The sequence below is a fragment of the Vombatus ursinus genome, unplaced genomic scaffold (genome assembly GCF_900497805.2).
Source record: "Vombatus ursinus unplaced genomic scaffold, bare-nosed wombat genome assembly UNPS02009918.1, whole genome shotgun sequence".
In the NCBI taxonomy this organism is placed as follows: Eukaryota; Metazoa; Chordata; class Mammalia; order Diprotodontia; family Vombatidae; genus Vombatus; species Vombatus ursinus.
This window is the reverse complement of record NW_020949696.1, coordinates 2392609-2415500: the sequence shown is the minus strand read 5'-3', so window position 1 is coordinate 2415500 and position 22892 is coordinate 2392609. Positions and strand designations below refer to the sequence as shown.

The 22892-nt window shown below is 48.2% G+C and overlaps 1 protein-coding gene across 1 annotated transcript in view; it reads left to right on the top strand.

The window, feature by feature from the left end:
* Window positions 1–22892, top strand: part of COPE (coatomer protein complex subunit epsilon) — a 28055-nt gene that overhangs the window by 4718 nt on the left and 445 nt on the right. Inside the window, exons 2-9 of the mRNA XM_027853175.1 lie at window positions 1716–1778; window positions 4038–4138; window positions 5627–5779; window positions 11241–11294; window positions 18769–18850; window positions 21144–21299; window positions 21842–21910; window positions 22238–22312. Of these exons, the coding sequence (XP_027708976.1) occupies window positions 1716–1778; window positions 4038–4138; window positions 5627–5779; window positions 11241–11294; window positions 18769–18850; window positions 21144–21299; window positions 21842–21910; window positions 22238–22312 (753 nt within the window). The remainder of the gene's footprint in view (window positions 1–1715; window positions 1779–4037; window positions 4139–5626; window positions 5780–11240; window positions 11295–18768; window positions 18851–21143; window positions 21300–21841; window positions 21911–22237; window positions 22313–22892) is intronic.

Sequence of the window (22892 nt, the reverse complement as noted above, 5' to 3'; positions counted from 1 at the left end):
TATTCCAGCCCTCTCACTTTGCAGGACGACACCTTAACACACAGCAGGGAAAGGGCTTGTTGAAGCTTGGACCAGACCACTCCCATTCATTAATCCTAGAAAATCCAAAGTCAGCGGATGAACCTAGTTCATGCACTGAACCAACATTTCCTTAAGTTCTGGACCCTGATTCAGACTGAATGGCAGAGAGGAATTGGTGCTTGCCCCATTCTCATCACTTTCTTCTGCTTCATGCCCAAGGCACCCTGGTCATGGGACACCACATTCAAGAATTCTGCTTCCCAGTCACCCTCAAGAACTGGTCCTGGCTCCCATGTCTAACATCCAATCAGCTGTTTAGTGCTGGCGCCCCCATCTCCGTTCCTCACCAGCCCCTTGTTCGGCCCCTTTTCACTTTTCCCCGCTTTCTGAGTGGGCTTCCCATCTCTGATCTCTCCCTTCTTCAATCTGTGCTTGCCCCCTTGCCAAATAATCTTCTTAATACACAGTTCTTACCATCCTACTACCTAAAAACTTCACAGTTCCTCACTGCCAACCAAATAAAGTATAGATTTCTTTTCCTGGCATTCTACATCTGGATCCAACCTATCTTTCTTTTTGTTTTTGTTTTTAGGCAGTTGGGGTTAAGTGACTTGCCCAGGGTCACACAGCTAGTAACTGTCAAGTGTTTGGTCTGAGGCCGGATTTGAACTCAAGTCCTCCTGACTTCAGGGCTGGTACTCTATCCACTGCACCACCGAGCTGCCCCCCAACCTATCTTTCTAATGTCTCTCACTACTCTCCTTGATCCACAGTTCGTTCTAACCAGATGGGGCTATCCATCTCTATTTAGGTTCCATCCCCCAGGACCCTTCCCTGATTCTCAGTTGGATGTGATCTGTCCCCCTTCAGATTTCTCAAAGCACCCTGTTTGTACCTCTCCCTTTGTAATTAGAGTCTAACTGTGGACAAGTCTTTGCTCCCCCCTTAGATGGTCAGCTTTTTGAGTTCAAAGTCTGTGTATTCCCACTACCTAGAATAGGGCCTTGCAGATTTTAGGTCCTTGTTATGGAATTTAATTAAATTTCTCCAAAATTCCAAGTTGGGCCTCATCTACACTGAAAACTAAGAAAACTGCTTAGCCTTGCTGTTCTAACACTCTGCTGGTGCTAATAAGGCCTGAACTCAGCCTCTTCTGCCCTGCTCAGGAAGCTCCAGGGGCTCCAGTTCTGTGGAGGATAAACTCCAACCTGGGGGCGTTTGATACCCTTCACAATCAGGCTCTGGCCTTCCTTTCCAGATTTACTGGACATACCTCCCTCTCCCAAACTCGGTGGTCCAGCCAAACTGGACTTCTCCCACCCAAACCTCTATCTCCCTTTTCCTACAGTCTTTGCATGACTGTCTCCCATGCCTGACACCTCCTCCCCCTGACTCTTAGAACCCTTAGCTGTCCCTCAAAGCTCAGCTCCTGTGCTACCTCCTGCTTGAGGCCTTCTCTGATCTATCCCAGTCCCTGCAGTTCCCTTTTATTTACCTTGTATGTATGGTGGGTACTGTATTTATATGTTTACATGGGTCCCCCAATAGGGTATAAGCTCCTTGAGGGCAGGAATTGTTTCCTTTTTGCTTATATTTTCCTAGCACGGTACCTATCACCATGCCTGACATATAGTAGGTGCTCTCGATTGACTCTGTTTTCATATGTTCATCCTAATATCTTTTGTTCTCTCTAGCTTTCCAGCCCAGAAAAAGAAGTCGAAAGAGATGTCTTCTTGTACAGAGCTTATCTCGCACAGGTGATGATGTTTTCAGACTTTGTAACTCATTCCCATCCTTCATTCAGAGTACCCATGCCTATGTAACAAGGTTAGCTCACCCCTTTCTTATCCATTTGCTTTGGTTCTTTAACAAGTCTTGATAATCATAATGAGAGAAGGAGCTGGAAGGGACTTTGGAACATAAATCACTGAATTTTACGGTCAGAAGCAATAGGAACTGTCAGAGTTTGAAGAGGACCTCAGGTCTTCCCTTCCAAGGGTTTCATTTGCTGGAGGAGGAAGTGAAGATGCGGAGGCTGTTAATGCCTCACGTTGGTGTGCTTTCTAAAGACTGCAGGCAGGACGGGCCTTCTTTCTTAATAGAGAAAAAAACGGCTTCAGAGAGAACTCAATGCTTTGTTTTTAAACAGTTTTTATTGGAGCCGCTAGGTGGCTCAGTGGATAGAGCACTGGCCCTGGACTCAGAAGGACCTGAGTTCAAATCCAACCTCAGACACATAGCACTAGCTGTGTGACCTTGGGCAAGCTACTTAACCCCATTGCCTAACCCACCCCCCACCCCCCCAAATTTTTTTTTTATTAATACCTTTCAGATTAGTTTCATTTTCCAATAACTTCCTCCCCATCGCTGATAGAATCAGTGGATAGCAAAGGAATGCAGTTAAACAAAACAAACCCACCCACTGGCCATGTGACCTGTTTCATTATCAGTTCTCTGGAACCAAGACGGTCATTACATAGATCTGAATTCTGGAATCTTTGCAGTTTTCCTTTATGTTCATTATGATTGGTGTATATACTGGCCCCTTGGTTCTGTTTCTTTTGTTTTGTATCAGTTCAAACAAGTGTTCAATTCTTTAAATTTTTCATATTAGCCTTTTCTTAAGAGGCAGCATGACGGAGCAGATGGCATGGCAGTGTTGTAGTCAGAAAGCTTTGAGTTCTGATCCTTCGTCAGCAATGGACTTGCTCTGTGTCCATGGGGAATGCCCTTAACTTCTCTGGGCCCCAGAGAAATTCCTAGGGTTCCAAGTTACAAATAGCTAATCTACATTGATGCAGAAGTTTCCACAGTAGATATTACCCACAGAGAAGAATAATAGGTCTGATCTGGTTCCCCCCAAAAGCATTACTTACAGTGTACTTAAATTCTCCCTCCTGGGGAGGGAGGAAGTGGGAAAGACTTCCTGGAATGTTGGACTAGACTGATAGGTTGTTTAGTTTTACTCAACTGTTTTGTCTTTTCCTTTTTTATTTATTTATTTGTTTTGCTTTTTGGTGAGGCAATCGGGGTTAAGTGATTTACCTGGGGTCACACAGCTAGTAAGTGTCAAGTGTCTTAAGGCCGGATTTGAACTCAGGTCCTCCTGACTCCAAGGCTGGAGTTCTATCCACCGTGCCACCTAGCTGCCCCCCTTTTTCCTTTTTATTACTTGTTATAAGGGATGGCCCCCGGGAGGACAAGGATAAAGAAATTATATTGAGAAATTAAGGTATTGTAAAAACAAGAGCAATAATATTTAAATTAAATGTATAACCTCTATATTACTACTACTACTAATAACTAACATTTATATAGCACTTACTATGTGCCAAGCACTGTGCTAAGCGCTTTACAAATATTATCTCATTTGATCTCACAACAACCCTAGGAGGGAGTTGCTATTATGATCCCCATTTTGCAGATAAGGAAATTGAGGGACCCGGAGGTGAAGTGACTTGCCCAGGGTCACACAGCTAGAACGTGTCTGAGGCTAGATTTGAACTCAAATCTTCCTGACTCCTAGTCCAGTGCTCCATATGCTCTTCTGATTAGCTACCTCATAGCTAATAACTATTGGGGCTGAGCCTGGACCTGAAGGCCCAGGGCCTCCTCCCCCAAGTCCAAGGCCAGTGCCGCAGATAGTGACATAAGCTTGCTTGTGGAAGCTGGTATGGAGGCTGCTCCCTTGGGGTAGGCAGTCCATGGCCCTGAGGTCATTGAAGAGAGTAGAAACTCTGCCTGGCTCCTGTGGAACTTAGCACTCTGAGCCCTAAACTGCCTTTTTTTTGTTTGTTTGTGTTTTTGTTTTTTTCTGGTGAGGCAATTGGGATTAAGTGACTTGCCCAGAGTCACACAGCTAGTGAGTGTCAAGTGTCTGAGGTCATATTTGAACTCAGATCCTCCTGACTCCAAGGCTGGAACTCTATCCACTGCGCCAGCTAGCTGCTCCTCCTAAATTGCCTTTTTATGAATGAGGGGAACAATACAATGGGATGTCTCCCTGCTCTCCACAGAGAAAGTATGGTGTGGTACTGGATGAGATCAAAACCAACTCCTCCCCAGAGCTCCAGGCCGTACGAATGTTTGCAGAGTATCTTTCCAGTGAAAATCAGAGGTGAGTGGGAGGAGCCCAGTGCAAATGGACAGGTACTCGAAATGGCAGTGCCTTAGTTTCCTCATCTGTAAAATAGGATGACATTTGCCTGCCTGGCTCACAGGCCTGCCTGGCTCACAGGCCAGGTGTGAAAAGTGAGGCACCACAGAGATGTGAGTAGTTTATTATTGTCATTAGAGGGCTAGGGTCTCTTAGGTCTTCTGGGGCCAGTATTTATCAGCCTGCACCACAGGAGAGGTCTCCATGATGTTTCTAGGCTGGGGCCAGTGCCTTCTAGACATTGTTGTTGAGATGTGGGAGAGATTTTCAGGGTTTTGGTGACATTGGACACAAATTCTAGAGACCAGGCCCCGGGTTTGCTCCAGAAGCAGACCAAGGAGCCTACAGGAAAGATGCTTTCATGGGCTCTGTACCCCTCAGACCACCCCCACCCCCAATCTGATTAACTAAAGGCTTCTTACTCAGCCCTCTGAGACTACATTGGACCTTTTCCAGTACTTGGAATTTAAATCTTTTCCCTTGGACTTCATATTTCATAAAGGAGAATATACTGGGGAAGTGTATGCCTCTCTTCTAGCCCTCAATATAGTAGACATTTGACATCAGTTTTAGAATTACTATTATACTTAGAGAATCATAGACAGTTTTTAGAGGGGAAGGAACTTATGTAATCTTGGAGTTAGTAGAGTTACTAGAGCATAGTATATACAGTGTCAGAGCTGGGAGGGCCCTTAGAGCACAGGATGGCAGAGCTGGGAGAGCTCATAGAATACAGAATGTCAGATCTGGGAGGGCCCTTAGAGCACAGGATGGCAGAGCTGGGAGGGCCCTTAGGACCCAGGATGTCAGAGCTGGGAGGGCCCTTAGAGCACAGGATGTCAGTGCTGGGAGGGCCCTTAGAACCCAGGATGGTAGAGCTGGGAGGGCCCTTAGAACCCAGGATGGCAGAGCTGGGAGGGCCCTTAGGACACAGGATGTCAGAGCTGGGAGGGCCCTTAGAACATAATCTAGTCCAACAGCTCATTGTTCAGATAGAGAAAAAGAGACTCAAAGAGGGGAGATTACTGGCAGTGACCGAGGCCAGTGTCTTCAGTGATTCTTTATTGGGCTGTCCTGAGCCTGGACTCCAGCATCTCCTCTCAGCTTCTGTATCAGCAATATCCCAGCTGAGCTGGTCACAGCAGGCAGGGGCAGGGGAAAGCGAATACAGGGGCCTGGGTTTCTGCTTCTCTGAGAACCAGCAGGTATGATTCTTTCCCAAGCACCATCTTAATTGAGGAAACCACTCATAAATGCGATCAGCATCTGTCTGGGTTGGCCCAGTGATTCCTCAGCTTCCTCCCTACTCCAACATTCTAAAATCCCTTCCAGCGTGGACATTCTGTGGCTTTGGGGTCGATAAGAATCTTTTCCCGCAGGATTACTAGGGCCCAGGAGATCCTGGGGATGGAGGGAGGGGGCACAAGTTCGTTCACCTCTGTCTTGCAGAGATGCGATTGTTGCAGACCTGGACCGAAAGATGGCGAAGAGTGTCGATGTGACCAACACGACCTTCTTGCTGATGGCTGCTTCCATCTATTTCCATGACAAGAACCCTGATGCTGCTCTGCGTACACTGCACCAGGGGGAGAGCTTGGAGTGGTGAGTGCGGTTGTGTGTTATCATCCCCCCCAGCACCCTTCAACAAGCACTATGAGGAGGCGAATTCTTTGAGATGCAAAGAGTTTCTCTGGACTGTTGTCATAGAAACAGATGAATGAGACTTGTCTGGAAATCCGTAGGCCCTTCCAAAGCCTGTGTGTTTGGAAGCAGGAGCTCCACATTTGTATTCTAGGTAGATGCTTCTCCCGGAATGGTGAAGGACTCACTTCAAGGACATGGCCCAGAGGCCTGAAAGCACCTTTATTCCCTCACACAGCTGAAAGCGGCTTTGTGTTTGACTCTGCAAACCCAGCTCAGCCATGCTGTCCGTCTTGAGCACTGGTCCCCTTCCTCTCTCGGGCCAAGACCAGGATGACTTGTCCCTTAATGAGCAGCAGAACCAGCAGGCTCAGAGGTGAATCAGCTAGCATTTATTAAGCACCTACTATGTACCAGGCACTGTGCTAAGTTCCAAGGATACAAAGGTAAAAAACAGTCCCTGTATTCAAGGAGCTCAGAATTTAACGGAGGAGACAACATGCAGATAAGGCTGCCAAGACAAGCTATAGACAGGATCAATGGGGTAGTCTCAGTCAAAGACAAAGGAGGGCTGAGAAAGGCTCCTGGGAGAAGGTGGGAGTTTAGCTGAATCTTGAAAGAAGCCAGGGAAGCTGGGAGCCAGAGAGGAGAAGGGAGAGAGCCCTTCAGAGTTTCATCAATACGGACAGACTGAAGGTGGTGCATGAGAGGACTAATGTATGGAACAGTGGCACAGGAAGACGGGAGGGCTGGGATCAAGGGCACAGTTCCAGGCTGACTATCTCTTCCTGTGGGAAGGGGATCTCCTGGCTGGTGAGCCAGGGGACTCAGGTGGCAGGGTGGGAAGCGGGGAAAGAGGCTGAGAGAGCTCCTGCCAGAGACATGAGGGAGAGGCAGAGAAAATGCTCAGTCAGAAGAGGGAGTGACAGGGAGGAACAGCCAGGAGGCCTGTGTCACTGGATCACAGAGTGTGTGGGGCGAGTGAGGTATAAGAAGACTGGAAAGACGAGGGGCCAGATTATGGAGGGCTTTGAACACCAAATGGGAATTCTTATTTGATTCTGGAGGTAATAGGGAGCCATGGAAGTTTACTGAGTAGGGGAGTGATGTGGTTGGACCTGTGTTTTAGGGAATATGTAAAGTATCTACTATGTAAAATGTCGTGTGGTCTTAAATAGATGATATAAAGATGGTACAATGGAAAGGGTGCTGGATTTGAAGTCAGAAGATCTGGGTTCTAATTCTGGTTCTTCCACTTCCTACCTGTGTAATGACTTCAGACAAGTGCCTTCACATCTCTGGCCTCACTCTCCTCATCTTTAGTTACATTAGACAGCTCTGAGGTTCCTTCCAGAGCTGAATCTCGGATTCTATGATACATCCTTGCTCTTCAGGAGATGATGTGTCCATAAATACCAATTAGAATGTGGTAAACACCCAGGAGAGGTGCTTCCACCCCTGGCCGTGCTGCTCCTGGACCCTCACCCCATCCTCATGCTGGTTGGCTTGACCCCAAGCCCTTCAGCCCACTCCCCTCTCAGGCCCTCCTGCCCACTTTGGCTACACTTGCTGCTGTATTCAGTGCTGTTTCAATAATTATCTAGCCGCCCCCGGGATCCCCAGCCCATCTCCTGCCATTTCACACCTGCGAATCATCAACTCTTTCTCTCCTGCTCCGAGGCTGCCCAGCCTCACTGGGGAAGGCCTGACACCTGGCTGCTTTTGCCCTCTCCACATTGGCGGTGCCTCTGAAGCCCCATCTGCTGCTCAGCGGTCCTTCCGTCCCACCTTGCCCCTTCCCCACAGCAGCTGTTCTAAACCTGCTCTTGTGTCCCTGAGTGTCCTCCTAGAAGGGGATGCCCTCTTCACTGAGAGGACTGACCGTCTCTGGCAGGAGCTCTCTCAGCCTCTTTCCCCGCTTCCCGCCTGCCACCTGAGTCCCCTGGCTCACCAGCCAGGAGATCCCCTTTCCACAGAAAGAGATAGTCAGCCTGCAACTGTGCCCTTGATCCAGCCCTCCCGTCTTCCTGTGCCACTGTTCCATACATTAGTCCTCTCATGCACCTTCAGTCTGTCCGTATTGATGAAACTCTGAGCCTTCTGCTGTCTCCCCTGCCCTTTAGTGTGGAACTTGTAGAAAAAGCATCTAGAGCCGCCTCTGCCCTAGCCCCTAGCTCTTCTGGGACCCCGCCATTTGGCGCCTGCCCCGTCCCACTCCTGAAGCCCCCCCGCCAGCCTGGGGTCTCGGGGATGATGCTTGCAATAGCACTATCAGCAGGTATCAGGAGAGATCTTTATACGCCCTAAAAGGATGGTGATAGGAACCGGACCGTGAGCAGGAGAGGAGGGTCCTCTGGCTTCCCTGACTGCCCAGCCCTCGCTCCAGCAGGGCCTCAGCGTGCCCCAGACGGAGCTGCTCATCTGAGCGTCTTGGCTTGCTCTTCCCCGCTGCTTGGCTCCTTCTGTCAGTGGCAGCCCAGTCATTTGGGCTTCCGTGTTTGTTACTTTGATATTGAATTGCTTCTCTTCCGTCTCTCACCCCCCCGCCGCAGGCAGCTGGCCACCAAGCCCTGTCACTGCTGCCTCCGCGACGTCCTTCTGTGGTCTCTTCCTCTAGCTAAAGCCCTCTCGTTCAAGGCCTCACCATCCACTTGAACGGCCTCGTAGCCTCTTCTCAGATCATCCGGCCTCGCCCTCTCCTCCTCTTCGGCCTGGCTGCCACACTAGTCTTCGCTTTTCATAAGCTGGTCGTGTTATTCCTCTCCTCGGGAAGCTTCGGGGCCCCTGATGCCTGCTAAGTCATGTTTGGAATGCTTTTGCCTGGCATCGAAGGCCTGCTTCAACAGCCTGTCCCAGCCTTAGCACGTTTCTTCCCCTTTGACTTATGTATCCTGTGCTGTCTGTGCTCCAGCCAGCCGAGGGGGTCTGCTGTCCTCTGAGCCGCCCTGTCCCCTCTCTCCCTGGGTTCGACTCCTACCCATCTTTTGAAGCCCAGCTCAGAGACCGTGCAATTTATGGCATTGTCCCTGAATTTTCCCATCCTCCCCTAGTTGATAATGACAGATGCTTATTAGTAACAACCGTTTTCTTCTTGGACCTGACTTGGCCCTTCCCTGATGAACTTTGCTGTCTTTTGTTATAATTATTCATGTTTGCATCACATCCCCAAGCTCCATGAAGAATTGCCCAGCAGTGTTTGGTACATATTAGCTACCCAGTAAATATTTGTTGAGGGGCAGTTAGATGGCGCCATAATGCATAGAGCACCAGGCCTGAAGTCAGGAAGACTCATCTTCCCTGAGTTCAAATCCAGCCTCAGACACGTAGTAGCTGTGTGACCCTGGGCAAGTCACTTCAACCTGTTTGCCTCAGCTTTCTCATCTGTAAAATGAGCTGGAGAAGGAAATGGCAAACCACTTCAGCGTCTTTGCCAGGAAAACCCCAAATGGGATCACGGAGAGTCAGACACAACTGAATAGCAACAAAAACAACAACAAATATTTGTTGTATTGAATTTAGGTGGCATTGGGGCTAGTCCTTGAAAAATGAATAGGATTTGAAACATTAGGGGTCAAAGCATAGGCATTCCAGGCATCAGTGATGGAATGGAGGAGGTCCAAAGTTGTCTGTGTTAGCTGGCCTCTAGAGTCTTTGGAGAGGAGCATGATGAGGTGAGGCTCTTCTGAAGGGGGACCCTGGATTGTAGATGACCTTGAATAGTATGCTAAGGTATTTAGCCTCCTAGAAGGGGATCCATTGAAGGATTTTGAATAAGAGAGTGGCAATAGTTTGTTCAAGGCCTACGATCAAAATTCTGCTGCTCTGAGGGAAAGAGAAGCTCAAAATGAGATGACATCAGCCAGGGATTCCCTGGCTTGACCAGTGAACTACTCTTCTAGCCCCTAGCCATGCAATTTTAACAAATGTCCTTAAAGCAGGCCTTTTTATCTCTATCTCTTGTGCTTCCTAACAAACCCACGAAGTAGGGAATGTGAAGAGGATCATTCCCATTTTACAGGTGAGGAAACTGAGACCCAGAGAGGCAATGCAGCTGGCCTAACCCTACCTAGCGAGGAAGTGGCTCCAACCCCAGGGCCAGGCCCCGTGACTTCACTGTGCCACGACATGCCTTCATGGAGCATGTCTGAGGAGGTTCTGACAAGTGACATCTATACAGAAGACCTTAGCTGGGTGTCGAGGGTGGGGCTCAGGACTAGGGGTCAGTAGACCTAGGCCAGCTGTATGACCCTAGGTGAGTGACTCTGAGCTCCTTCCCAAGTTGAGATACTTACCTAGCTGCCTCATGGGATGGCTCTGAGGAACGCCCCTGATTATCCATAGAGGAACGGAGAAATGTCGGTTGTTACTGTGATCAATGTTATTTTAAAATGAAAAAAGAACCAAGTGGTTTGCACGGGCTGAGGAGGGAAGGATGTGTTCAGAGAGGCTTCCTTGGAGCTGGGCATCTAAGGCCCTCAGGGTCAGAGCGCACGCTGCAGACCTGGGAGGGATTCCTCCCACAGACGTGGTGCACCTGCAAACGTTCCTCAGGAGCTGGGGGGTCCCCCATGAAGCCCCGTGCCTTGTGTTACTTAGTCCTCCTGGGATGCCTGTCGGGTCTGCGCTTCCATTCCAGGTGGAAAGTCTATCACCCTCCAACCCCAACTCAGCCGGTCTAGCCTGTGTGTTGTGGGCTCATGAGCTGTCCTTTCCCGCTCTGCAGGTTTCAGGCTTTCCCCATGACTTTACCCTACATGCCTTTTGTGTTGCTGTCTCTGAATTTTCCATCCTTTCTTGTCCTGTTCTCCCCCACCCCCGCCCACCCCCATCCCTGTTTTCCTCCCACTGAGCTTGGCGTAGCTAGGAGACAGCTCCTTGCTTCTTTGCCTTCTTCATTCAGATGCTATTTTTTCTGAAATCCTCCTTAATGCTCTGATAATCCCCCCTCCCCCCTCAAATCTCTGTGACCTTTGGGAAGGAAGTTTTCCCAGGGAATGTGTCCTGAGGTATGGCTGGGCTGTGGTGGAGAAGATCTTGTGGCCCTTACTGGGGGAGTGCTAAAATGTCAGGTCATCCTAGCACTTCAGGGTGGCTGATTTTCTCAGCTTTCCCCTTTGCCCAGCATTGCCACTAAGGCTTAGGGGGCTGCCACTGGAAAAGGTGGGAAACAGTCAGGGTGCCCTGGCCAATGTGTTTCTTTATTTTATTTTTAATTTTTCTTGTTTTTTAGACGATTAAGGTTAAGTGACTTGCCCGGGGTCACACAGCTAGTAAGTGTCAAGTGTCTGGTCTGAGGCCAGATTTGAACTCAGGTCCTCCTGACTCCAGGGCCGGTGCTCTATCCGCTGCGCCACCTAGCTGCCCCTCAAAATGTTTCTAGGGGTTGGAGCTGACCTCCTTTTTTGTCCTTCTTTCCAAACAGCATGGCCATGATTGTGCAGATACTCCTGAAGCTGGACAGATTGGACCTAGCCCGGTAAGATCCCGTGCCTGACACACCAGAGAGCCCTCGAGCACAGTCTAACACCTGCCTCCCAAAGCCCGAATGCCCTCCCTGGCATTCCCATGTGGGCTCATGCCTCCTCTACCTGCACACCTTCAGGGAGCTCCCTTCTCCTCCCACTGCCCTCCAAAAGGCCGCTTTTTCTCTCCTGGACAGCTTTACTTGTCAGGGACCTTATCCTTTGGGCGGAGGATAAAGGGATTTTTCGGCATCTTCTGCCCACCTGGTGTTGCCTGGTTGTTGCCTCTAAGGACTGGTAGAACAAATCTAATTGATCTTCCAGGGCACAGACATCCAGGATGCTTGAAGAGAGATAGCGTGTGTCCCCCACGTCAGCTTTTCTTCCGGCTGAACGTTGCCAGTTGCTTCAGCTAGTCCTTCTGTGACTTGCGTTGGAGGGCTTCTGCACCGCCTTCCTTTGGGCATGCACTGCCGCACCATGACCCTCCTGACGCGGGGCTCGCAGACCTGAGCACCGCGCTGCTCATCCTGGGCTCTGCCCAGCAGAGAGTAACCCGCCAGGCTGACCCCTCCCTCCTCCTGGACTTCAGACCTCTGCTCTTGGCTGCTGTTGGCCAGTGACTGTATTACTATGACTGTAGTCCCATGAGAGCCTCAGGCCTTGTCCCCACACAATGTATGGGCTTGTACAGTCTATCTTGTTAAATTCAGTCGTAGGACTTGACTCTTATCTCTGTGTCCTCCCTTCTCTGCCCTACCCTTCTGGGTTAGAGAACCACTGAGGGCAGGGCGGGCAGATCGGGACGTAGGGTCCAAAGTCAGAGCAGGAAGGCACCTTAGAGATCCTCCGATGCAGTCCCATTGTTTTAGAGGTGAGGGAGCAGGCTTGGGGAGGGAGGGCTGGGTGTGACCCAGATGCTCGGGCACATCCTTCCAAGTGCTTCCTCTGACCTCTGGTCAACCACCGTGGAATTCATCTCGAGTCCTTTATTAGGTCTCTGCCCTTTTCTCTGCACAGTGCAGCTATACAGTAAGCTCCAAAAGGGATCATGGGTAGGGCTATTACTCCTAGGCTATGTTACTTCATAAGAGTGATGTCTTCCTGGTGTAGAGCCTCCCTGCACTCCCCTGAGCTCGGATCTCCAGGTCTGATTCCTGGCCTGTTGCACTTCCTCCCAAGGGCCCTGCAGGAAGTGTTTGAGGAGTTCAGCTGAGGTGTGTTGGCAATAACTGAGAATCCCCTTCATTGGAGCAGGCTTGCCCAAGGAGGACCCACAGTGAGAGGCATCCCCCTTTTCTCATGACCAGGCTTCCCCCTTGGTAAAATGTGGGGCAGTGGCATTGTGGCGCCCGCCTCCTGGAGACTGAGGCCACCTTTTACGAACCCTAAAGCGTCATGCCAGTGGGAACCAGTCAGACTATTTGGTGCTGATTCCTTCTTCCTTTTCAAGTCACTTTGCTGATGTCTTGTCAAGCCAAGAAACTTTTATTAAGTGTCTACTGTGCCAGGCACAGAGTTAAGTGCTGGAGATACAAAGAAAGGCAAAAAAACAGTCCCCGCTTCTACTCAAGGAGCTTGAAGTATAATGGGGAGAAGACACTGGTTTGTACAACAATGTACAAACGATATATATAAGGATACATTGGGGGTAAGTAGAGGGCAAACCCTCAGGTTGAAGAGGATTGAGAAGGGTTTCTTGGCCTTCTGAGGCCATCAGGAGAATGGAGAGTCTTGTGTGAGGGTGAGCAAGGAGGCGGGGTCACTGGATCACAGAATATGGCAGATGGGGGGGCAGTAAGAAGACTGCAAAGATGACCGAGGGCTTTAAAAGGCAGCCAGAGGATCTTATATTTGATCCTGCAGAGAATAAAGAGCTGCTGGAGCTGACTGAATAGGGGGTGACATGGTCAGACCTGCACTTTGGGAAGATCACTTTGACGGTTGAGTGGAGAATGGACTGGAGTAGAGGGAAGTCAACCAGCAGGCTAGTGCAGGAGCCTGGGGCCGAGGCAATGAAGGCCTGCACCAGGTGACGTAGCGTCAGAGGAGAGAACAGGTCCTGTACTGGAGATGGGACGAAGGCAGAAAACAGGATCTGGCCACTGATTGATTGCTGGGGGGGGTGAATTGTGAGATAGTGAGGAGTCAGTCAGGGTTGACCCTCGGCCGCTGCAAGCTTGAGTGACTGGGAGGGTGATGGGGAAGTTAGGAAGGGGTAGGGTTTGGGAAGAAATGATGACGAGGTCAGTGATCCACATAGCTTTTGTTTATGCTTATGTTTATTTTATCATCTTCATTTTCAAAGTATGTCCTTCTCTCCTTCCCACCCCCACCCCAGGGTCCCAAGACCCGTCCCTTACTATAAAGAATTAAAAAGAAAGATAAAAAACCAGCTCAGCAACTTAATGAACACATTAACCACGTCTAACTGTATATGCCATGTTCCATGCTGTAGTTTCCCCTCCCCCACTCCCCTACCTCTGCCAAAAAGGAGAGAGAAGGCCATTTCTTGGTCTTGTCTTTGGAGCCAACCATGGTCATTTTAATTACGCAGTGCCTAGTTTCAGTCCTTTTTTGTTCTTTTCCATTGTTGTAGTTACTGTGTATATTGTGTTCTTGGAACAACTCTCTAAAAACAAACAACTTGAAAGACTTAAATAGTCTGATCAACACAGTAATCGTTCATGATCGCAGAGGACCATACTTCCATGAAGCCACCATCCACCTCAGCGGTCATTCATTATGCATAATAAGGCAGAGATTTTTGGTACACAGACAATGCAGAAATTTGTTTTCTTTGATTATGCATATTTATTACAATAGTTTTGTGTTTCTTTTTTCTTTCAGTTGAGATAGAAGGGAGAGGGGGGGCAGCTAGGTGGTGAAGTGGATAGAACACTAGCCCTGGAGTCAGGAGGACCTGAGTTCAAATCTGGCCTCAGACCAAACATTTGACACTTATTAGCTGTGTGACCCTGGGCAAGTCACTTAACCCTGATTGCCAAAAAAAAAAAAAAGAGAGAGAGAGAGAGAGATAGAAGGAAGAGGGTGAAAGGAAGACAAAATAGATTTTTGTTCATTGAAGAAAGAAGATGGTTTTTTTTTTTTTAATTTTTAAAAGCAAAAATTTCAGCAAAATTAACTGACATACCAACGTATGCAGAGTTCCTATCCTATGGTCCCTCACTTCTTTGAACAAGGAGGAGAGTTGTTTATCTTCTCGTATCTCTTCTAAGGAGCCAAGCTCAGTCATTATAATTCAATTTTCATTGTTTTGTTTTTCCATTTATGTTCTAGTCGTTATGTACGTTGCTTTCCTCCTTCTGCTTACTTCACTTTGTGTCAGTGCATGCTTCTCTGTAGTCATCATACTTGTAGTTTCTTACATCATCAAGCAGTAATATTGCATCACATTTAGGAACCGCAGTTTGTTTATCCATTCCCCAATCAACGGATACCCACCTCATTTTCAGTTTTTTGCTACTACAAAAAAAAAAGCTGTTATAAATGGAACCTTTTTATTTTAATTGAATTTTATTTTCAGATCTGTATTCTGTCCTTTTCTCTTCCCCTTTTTCCAATAAGAAAGCATGAAAAACGATTACAAACATATACAGATAAGCAAAACAAATACCTACATTGACCATGTCCAAAAATATGCCTTGATCTGTGCTCAGTCCATCAGTTCTCTATCTGAAGGTGGGAAGCATGCTTCATCATGAATCCTTTGGAACTGTGATGGGCCATTAATTTTTTTCAAAGTTGTCTTTACAATATTGTTGTTATTATAGAAGTTGTTTTCCTAGTTCTGCTCATGTCACTTCGCATCAGTTCATACAAGTCTTCCCAGGTTTTTCTGAAATCATCCCCTTCATTATTTCTTACAGCACATAATTTCATCAGATTTATAATAATAGCTAGTATTTAAATTTAAAGTTTACAAGGCACTTTACAAATATTATTTCACTTAATCTTCACAACAACCCTGAGAAGTAGATGCTGTTATAATCTTGATTTCACAGTTAAGAAAACTGAGACAGGGGCTGCTAGGTGGCGAAGTGGATAGAGCTCCAGCCTTGGAGTCAGGAGGACCTGAGTTCAAATTTGGCCTCAGACACTTGACTCTTAGTAACTGGGTGATCCTGGGCAAGTCACTTAACCCTGATTGCCTCACCAAAAAGAAAAGAAAAAAAGAAAACTGAGATAGACTTTTCCCAGTTGATAAGTGGTCAAAGGATGTGAGCAGATAGTTTTCAGAAGAAGAAATCAAAGCTATCAATAGTCACATGAAAAAATGTTCCAGATCAGGGGAATGCAAATTAAAACAAAACTGAGATACCATCTCACACCTGTCAGATTGGCTAACGTTACACAAAAGGCAAATGACAAGTGCTGGAGGGGATGTGGGAAAATTGAGACGTTAATTCACTGTTGGTGGAATTGTGAACTGTTCCAGTCATTCAGGAGAACAATTTGGAACAACATCTAAAGAGCTATAAAAACTGTGCATACTCTTTGATTCAGCAATATCACTACTAGGTCTGTATCTCAAAGAGACCAAAGAAAAGGAAAAAAGACCTGTTTGTACAAAAATATTTATAGCAGCTCTTTTTGTGGTGGCAAGGAATTGGAAATTGAGGGGATGCCCATCAGTTAAGGAATAGTTGAACAAGGTGTGGTATAGTAGGATTGTGATGGAATACTATTGTGCTATAAGAAATGACAACCGGGGGCAGCTGGGTGGCACAGTGGATAGAGCACCAGCCATGGAGTCAGAAGGACCTGAGTTCAAATTTTGCCTCAGACACTTACTAGTTGTGTGACCTTGGGCAAGTCACTTAACCCCAATTGCCTTTTAAAAAAAAAGAAGAAGAAGAAAAGGAGAAGAGAGGCAAGTACCACCTCTCATAGGGGCGGCTAGGTGGTGCAGTGGATAGAGCTCTGGCCTTGGAATCAGGAGGACCTGAGTTCAAATCCGGCCTCAGACACTTGACACTGACCAGCTGTGTGACCCTGGGCAAGTCACTTAACCTTGACTGTCTCACCAAAAAAAAAAGAAATGACAACCAGGATGGTTTCAGAAAAACCCAGGAAGACTTATATGAACTAATGCAGAGTAAAGTAAGCAGAACCAGAACATTGTACGGCTAACCCAGGCTGAGGGAAACCAGTGGGCCTCAAACCCACTGGGGAGTTAGGGATACGTCTATGCCAGGCATGTGAAGACTCCTCCCAGTGAAATGAGTGGTGTCAGTGTCATGAAGGAAGCTGAGGCGGGTGCTGCGGAGTGCTTAGAGACATCAAAGACACCAAGGTCATCTACTGCATTGCAGGCCGTCCCCAGTCCTCTGGACTTTTGTCCTGTCACTGGACTTTGATGACCATGGAAGAGAGAGTGAGGCTGGTGACTTTGTGCAGCTCTGCCTCACTGAAATCCAATTCACACAGGGGTCAGGACAGCCCCCCCGATGCCACTGGTCCTCTTTGAAAACAAAGGACGAGGGGCAGCTAGGTGGCGCAGTGGATAGTGCACCGGCCCTGAAGTCAGAAGGACCTGAGTTCAAATCTGGCCTCAGACCAAACACTTGACATTTACTAGCTGTGTGACCCTGGGCAAGTCACTTAACCCCAATTGCCAAAAAAAAAAAGAAAAGAAAAGAAAAGAAAATGAGGGACGAACAACAACAAAACATTAGCAGCAGCAATATTGTAAGGAAGATCAGCTGTGAAAGACTGGGCCACTCTGATCAGGACAAGGGCCCGAGACAGCTCCCAGAGACTGGTGATGAAAGATGCTGCCCCCTCCAGAGACAGCTGGGGCCCTCTGAAGGCAGATCGAGGCACACTTCTATTGCTTTGTCTTGTTTGTGTTTTCTTTCTCAGGGTGGCTGATTTGGACGTATGTTTTGTGTGACTTCGCATGTATGATCCATCTCAAATTGTTTGCTTTCTCAGAGAAGCATAAGAGACAGGAAGGAGGAAGAGTATTTGGAACTCAAAATTTTTAAAAATGAGTGTTAAATCTTTTTACATGTAATTGGGAAATATTTATTGAAATAAATAAAAATAATTAAGAAAACTGAGGCGGACAGAAGTGAAGTGACTTGTCCAGGGTTACACAGCTGGTAGTGTCTAAGGCAGGATTTGAATTCAGCTCTTCCTGACGCCAGTTCTATCTACTGTTCCACCTTGCAGCCTTTTTCATATACCATATGCCATATATCATAACTTCAGTCATTTCCCACTTGATAGGCGCCCCCTCAGTTTCTAATTCTTTTTTACCAGAAAAAAAGCTGCCATTAGTATTTTTGCCCATATGGATCCTTTTCCTCTTTCTTTGGTCTCCTTGGGGTGTAGACCCAGCAGCGGTGTCATTGGGCCAAAGGGCAGGCAGTTCTATAGGCCTTTGGGCGTAGTTCTAAATTGCTCTCCAGAATGGCTGGACCAGTTCACAATTCCACCAACAGTGCATTAGTGTCCAAATTTTCTCACAGCCCCATTTTCCTTTTTTTACCAACTTTTTCAATCCAGGGCTTAGCACAGTGCCTGACACATAGTAAGTGCTTCTAAGTGTTTGTTGACTGACTGGCTGATGGTTGTGAGATGATACCTCGGATTTGTTTTAATTTGTATTTCTCTAATAAGAGTTTTAGATCATTTTTTTCATATGGCTATTTATAGCTTGCATTTCTTCCTCTGAAAGCCTCCCATTCATATCTTTTGCCTATTTATCAATTGGGGAATGACTCTTATTCTTATAAATTTGATTCAGTTCTTTATATATCTTAGAAATAAGACCTTTAGCCTCGTGGTGGAAAATGCTATCCACATCCAAAGAAAGAACTATGGAGTTCTAATGCAGAAGGAAGCGTACTATTTGCTATTTTTTTTCTTCCATTGTGTTTTGTTTCCTCTTTCTGGTAGTTCCCCTATTGGTTCTAATTCTTACTTACAACATCACTAATGTGAAAGTATGTTAAATAGGTATATATATATGTAAAGCCTATATCAGATTGTGCACTGTTTTGGAGAGGGGTGTGGAGGAAGGGAGACAAAAATTTTAAACTCAAAAGCATATGGAAGTGATTGTTGATAAATCTAAATAAATTAATAAAAAAATTACAAGAAAAAAGAAATAAGACCTTTATCAGAGAAACTTGCCACAAAGATTTTTCCCAGTTTCCTGCTTCTCTTCTAATTTTGCTTGTGCACAAACTTTTAATTTTATGCAACCATCTTACTTCCTGTGAACATCTAATCTCTTGTTTTGTCATGAATTGCATGGGCCCTTTCTGTCTTTATCTTCCTTGGGATATGTTTCTAGCAGTCTGATCTCTGGGTCAAAGGGAATGGACTTTAAAAAAAAAATTGTAAGTTGCTTTCACATATAGTTGGATGAACTCAGCTTCCCCCACACTGCATTGTTGTGCCAGTTTTCCAGTTTCTTTCTCGGCCCTGATTTTCCTTTCTTTCCTTTGGCTACAGCAAGGAACTAAAAAAGATGCAGGAGCAGGATGAGGATGCCACTCTGACACAACTGGCCACGGCCTGGGTCAATCTGGCCACGGTGAGTGCCCCGAGCTGGGAGCCCTGGCAGGGACCGGGCAGAGGGAGGCGTCGGCACCCAGACCCCCACTGGCCGGGAGAAGCCAGGGCCGGGGGGCAGCAGGCCTTTCCTGCGCTGACGGAACCAGCGAGTGTCGCCTGCACGTGTGGCCGCACCCCGCGAATGGAAAACATTTCCCCGCTTCGGTCCTGCGGTGTGCAGTGCTCTGCTGAAGGGAAGTGGACCCTCTTTTCATTTCCAGTAACCTCACTCTCCTGCTGCGGCGAAGGACTGTGGTGTCACAAGCAGCGTGAAGACCCACATCGGGAGAGTGCCGCTGAGCCGCTATCTCAATGTGCAGCCAGGCTCAAAGTCTCCGCTAGGCTGTCCCCCGCAGTGGGGTGCCTCTGGTGACAGGGGATTCCACACATTGCTAAGTGGTCCTCCCTCATCCTGAGCAGAAATCTGCCTCCCTGTTAGGGCAATTCTCCCTTTGGCGGGGCACGTCTAGTCCCTTTCCCCCGTGATGGCCCCCCTGATACCCGAAGACATCAGTCCAGATTTCCCTTCAAGTCTTTCTTCTCTAAGCTCAATGTCCCCAGTTGTTTCATCCAGTGTACTTGTTAATCCCAGTTCTGCCTTCTAGGACATGAGATTCATGTGAGCTTAGCATGCCCTCCATGACCTCGAAAACAAAGACAGTCTCTTTATCGTCTTCCTCTCTCAAGCTCCAAGAATGGGACCGTGCAGAGCGTGGATGCTTCCTAGGGAATGGTGGTGGAATGAATCGCTATTTGGGGGATGACCCCGTCATGTGTGCGTTCTGTGGTGACGCTTAACTGGTCCTGCCACACGTAGACATATGGTGTGACTGGAGCAAAGGGACGTAAGAGGGCCTGAAGCTACAGGTCCCATCCAAAATGAAATAGGGTCTGTCGTTTCCATGAGTGCAGCTCGGCCAGTGGCCCCGGTCAGAGAATATGAGACTTGACGTTTATCATCTATTCTGAGTTGTGGCTGGGCAGTCCTTTTCTCCTCCTAGGGCCACCTGGCTACCCAGCAGTGGGGATGATAGTGGGCCCACTTGCTATGGGCTTCTCTGCCTTGCCGTAGGGTTCAGGGTTGGCTCTTCCTGCAGGCCAGCTGCCTCACACGTCCTGTGTCCTCTCTGGGAGTTCACTAGTTCCATCTCTCTCTGTTTCACCATTTTCAGAGTGATGAAGCCTGGGCCTTCGATTCTTCCCCCCTCTCTCTCGGCAGTCTGGCCTGTTCCTGGCTGGGCTTTCCAGGTTTCTGGCAAGTTTCTTTGTTGGATAACTGATCATTGTTTTCAGAAGGCTCTCTTAGAAACACACAAGGCATCCACAGTCATTCACCTTGGCTGGGTCAAGTGCCAGTGTCCTAGAGCCCAACAGTTTTGTTTTCCTAAGCCTTGGGCCTTTTTCCCTGGCTTGATTTTTGTATAGAAAACAAGACTCCAGCCTGTGGAGTGTCCAGATTGCCTCACTTTTCTCAGTGAGGAGGTTCGAGCTGCCTTCCTAGCCCATTTCCAGTAACTGAATGAATTCGAGAGCTCAGGTTGTGTGCCTCACTTCTTGCCATCAAGGCTTCTGAGGGACACAAGCCGTTTCTTTAGTGACTGGAGTACCAGACCAGCAGCTGAGAGACCTGAATTCGGCTACTGACTCTGTGTCTGAATTTGTTCATGTTTCTTCCCTTCTCTGGGCCTCAGTTTCCCCGTACATAAAACGAGGGGTGAGAGGTAGCTGAGCATAGCAGATGCAGTGGGACATCTCACCTCTCTGACATTCTCTGTGTTAAAGTGTCTCCTGGCTCTAAGACAATCCCTCTGGAGAGTCTGAGTCTGTGGCAGATTAGAGGGTCAGGCATCTTCCTCTCTCTCTTAAAGTTCAAGACAATTTGTCTGTTTGCATCAGTGGAGGGCATTTCTTCTGTACTGGGAATTCCCTCCCCAGATGAAATCACAGTTCTGAACAAGGAAAAAAAAGGCCGGGTATGGAGTAGATGCTCTCCGGGTTCCTGGCTTTGATCATTCACGTGCTGATATTCTACTTGCCAGAAAGCTACCTGGTTCTGACATTCTGTGCTCAGAGGCCTCCCAGATCTTGAAGTTCTTTGTGTCTTTGGTAAATTAGTGGGGTTGCCTCCCTAGGCACAGGTTGTGAGGGTGGGTCTAGGAAGGGAAGCCTATTATTACTGGACTTTTGAGTGATTGAACGTAAAGATGTGGTGACCAGTTGTCCCTGGGTGGTGGCAGGGCAGGCCTCCAAGCTATAACAATTGTGTCTTGTAGGGTGGTGAGAAGCTGCAGGATGCCTATTACATCTTCCAGGAGATGGCTGATAAGTGCTCCTCCACCCTGCTCCTACTCAATGGCCAAGCTGCCTGCTATATGGCCCAGGGCAAATGGGAGGATGCAGAGGGAGTTCTCCAAGAGGCACTTGACAAGGTGAGGTTCGAGGCCCCACAGAAGGCAGGTACACCCTAGTTTCCAACTGGAGCTCTGACAGCACCCAGTTTTATGTTCGGAGGATCACTTCTCCAGCAGAGGAAGCCATGCCTAGCAGTAGGCAAGCTGGGGTGATTCCTATCCCCACTGAGCACTGGCTGGGGGCCCATGAATAAGTCACCTTTGTAAAGTGGGGGTGACACAGTTAGCCCTGCTGCCTCATCTTTGCTGAAAAGGGTTGGGTTTGGACCTCATCCCTGCTTCGGAGTGTAATATAAGAAAGGACAGGATGTGAGAGCAAAGGCTTGGGTTTGAACCCCTCTTCTGAGTCACCTGCTCAGCTAGGGACTCAGACAAGTCCCATAGCCCCCAAGTGCACCAGTCTCCTTGCAAAGACTCCAGTGCTACAGAAGGGGCTGATCCCGACTGCTTGAGGATGTTACTCACGGACACGAAGTCACCGGGTCTGTGGGCAGAGATTGGGAAGGGAAGCAGACAGGCTTCTGTCCTCATCCTGGGCCTTCTGTCCTTGTTGCTTTCAGGACAGCAGCCACCCAGAGACCCTCATCAACTTCATTGTCTTGTCCCAGCACCTGGGGAAGCCCCCTGAGGTAAGGTTCCCCTGGCTCTCTCCCCCTTTTCCTTCCCTCGTGCTCAGGCCTATGCCACAGCGACTCTGCGGAGGACACAGAAGAAGACAGCTGAAGCTGTCCAAAAATAGACCTCCGCATCGGCCTGTCACTAGAGGTGTCCGAGCGAAGGCCGACAAGTGTGTGTCAGGGACAAGTGTGGCATCTGATGAGTGAGCAGGGGAGGGGGAAGGGTACAGGACAGTTTCCTCGAAGAAGAGGCCTGGGAGGGCAGATGTAGGGGAGGACAAGTTTTGAGGGGGATGGTAAGTCATCCAGAGGGATGAGTGATCCTTCTTCCTGCCCTAGGTGACAAACAGATACTTGTCTCAACTGAAAGATGCGCACCGGTCCCACCCATTCATCAAAGAGTACCAGAGCAAGGTAAGGCCCAGCTGAGGACTTCCCAATTCATCCCAGGCCCCGATGGCTCCCCAGCCCCTCTGGACTGCCTCTTCTGTAGTCTTAGTGTCCTGGAGGAGGCCAGGCCAGGCCAGCTATCTCCTGCCTCAGTCAGACCCCGCCTGGAATTTTGGGTCTAGTTCTGGTTCCCATGTTTTAAGGGGTACATTGAAGTCTTCTGAAAGATCATGCGTGAAGAGCTGGAAGTGACCCTAAAAGCTCTTCAGGCTGCCCACTCCTTTTTATAGATGAGGAAACTGAGCCCCAGAGAGGATCAGTTCCAAGGGAGAGACAGAGCTGGATCTGAATGCAGGTCCTCTGTCTGAGTCCAAATCCATGGCTTGTTCTAGACCATGGAGAGCTCCCCGTGGGAAGAGGGATTAAGGCCTGTTCTGCCTGTCCTCAGAAGGCAGATCCAGGAGGCTATCTCAGGGAAACAGATTTCAACTCATTATAAGAAAGAACTTTCTAAGAGTGGAGCAGAGCCTCCCGTGAGATAGTGAGCTCTGCATCATGGGAGGAATTTCAGCAGGAGCTGGAAGGAGCATCTGTCTAGGCCACT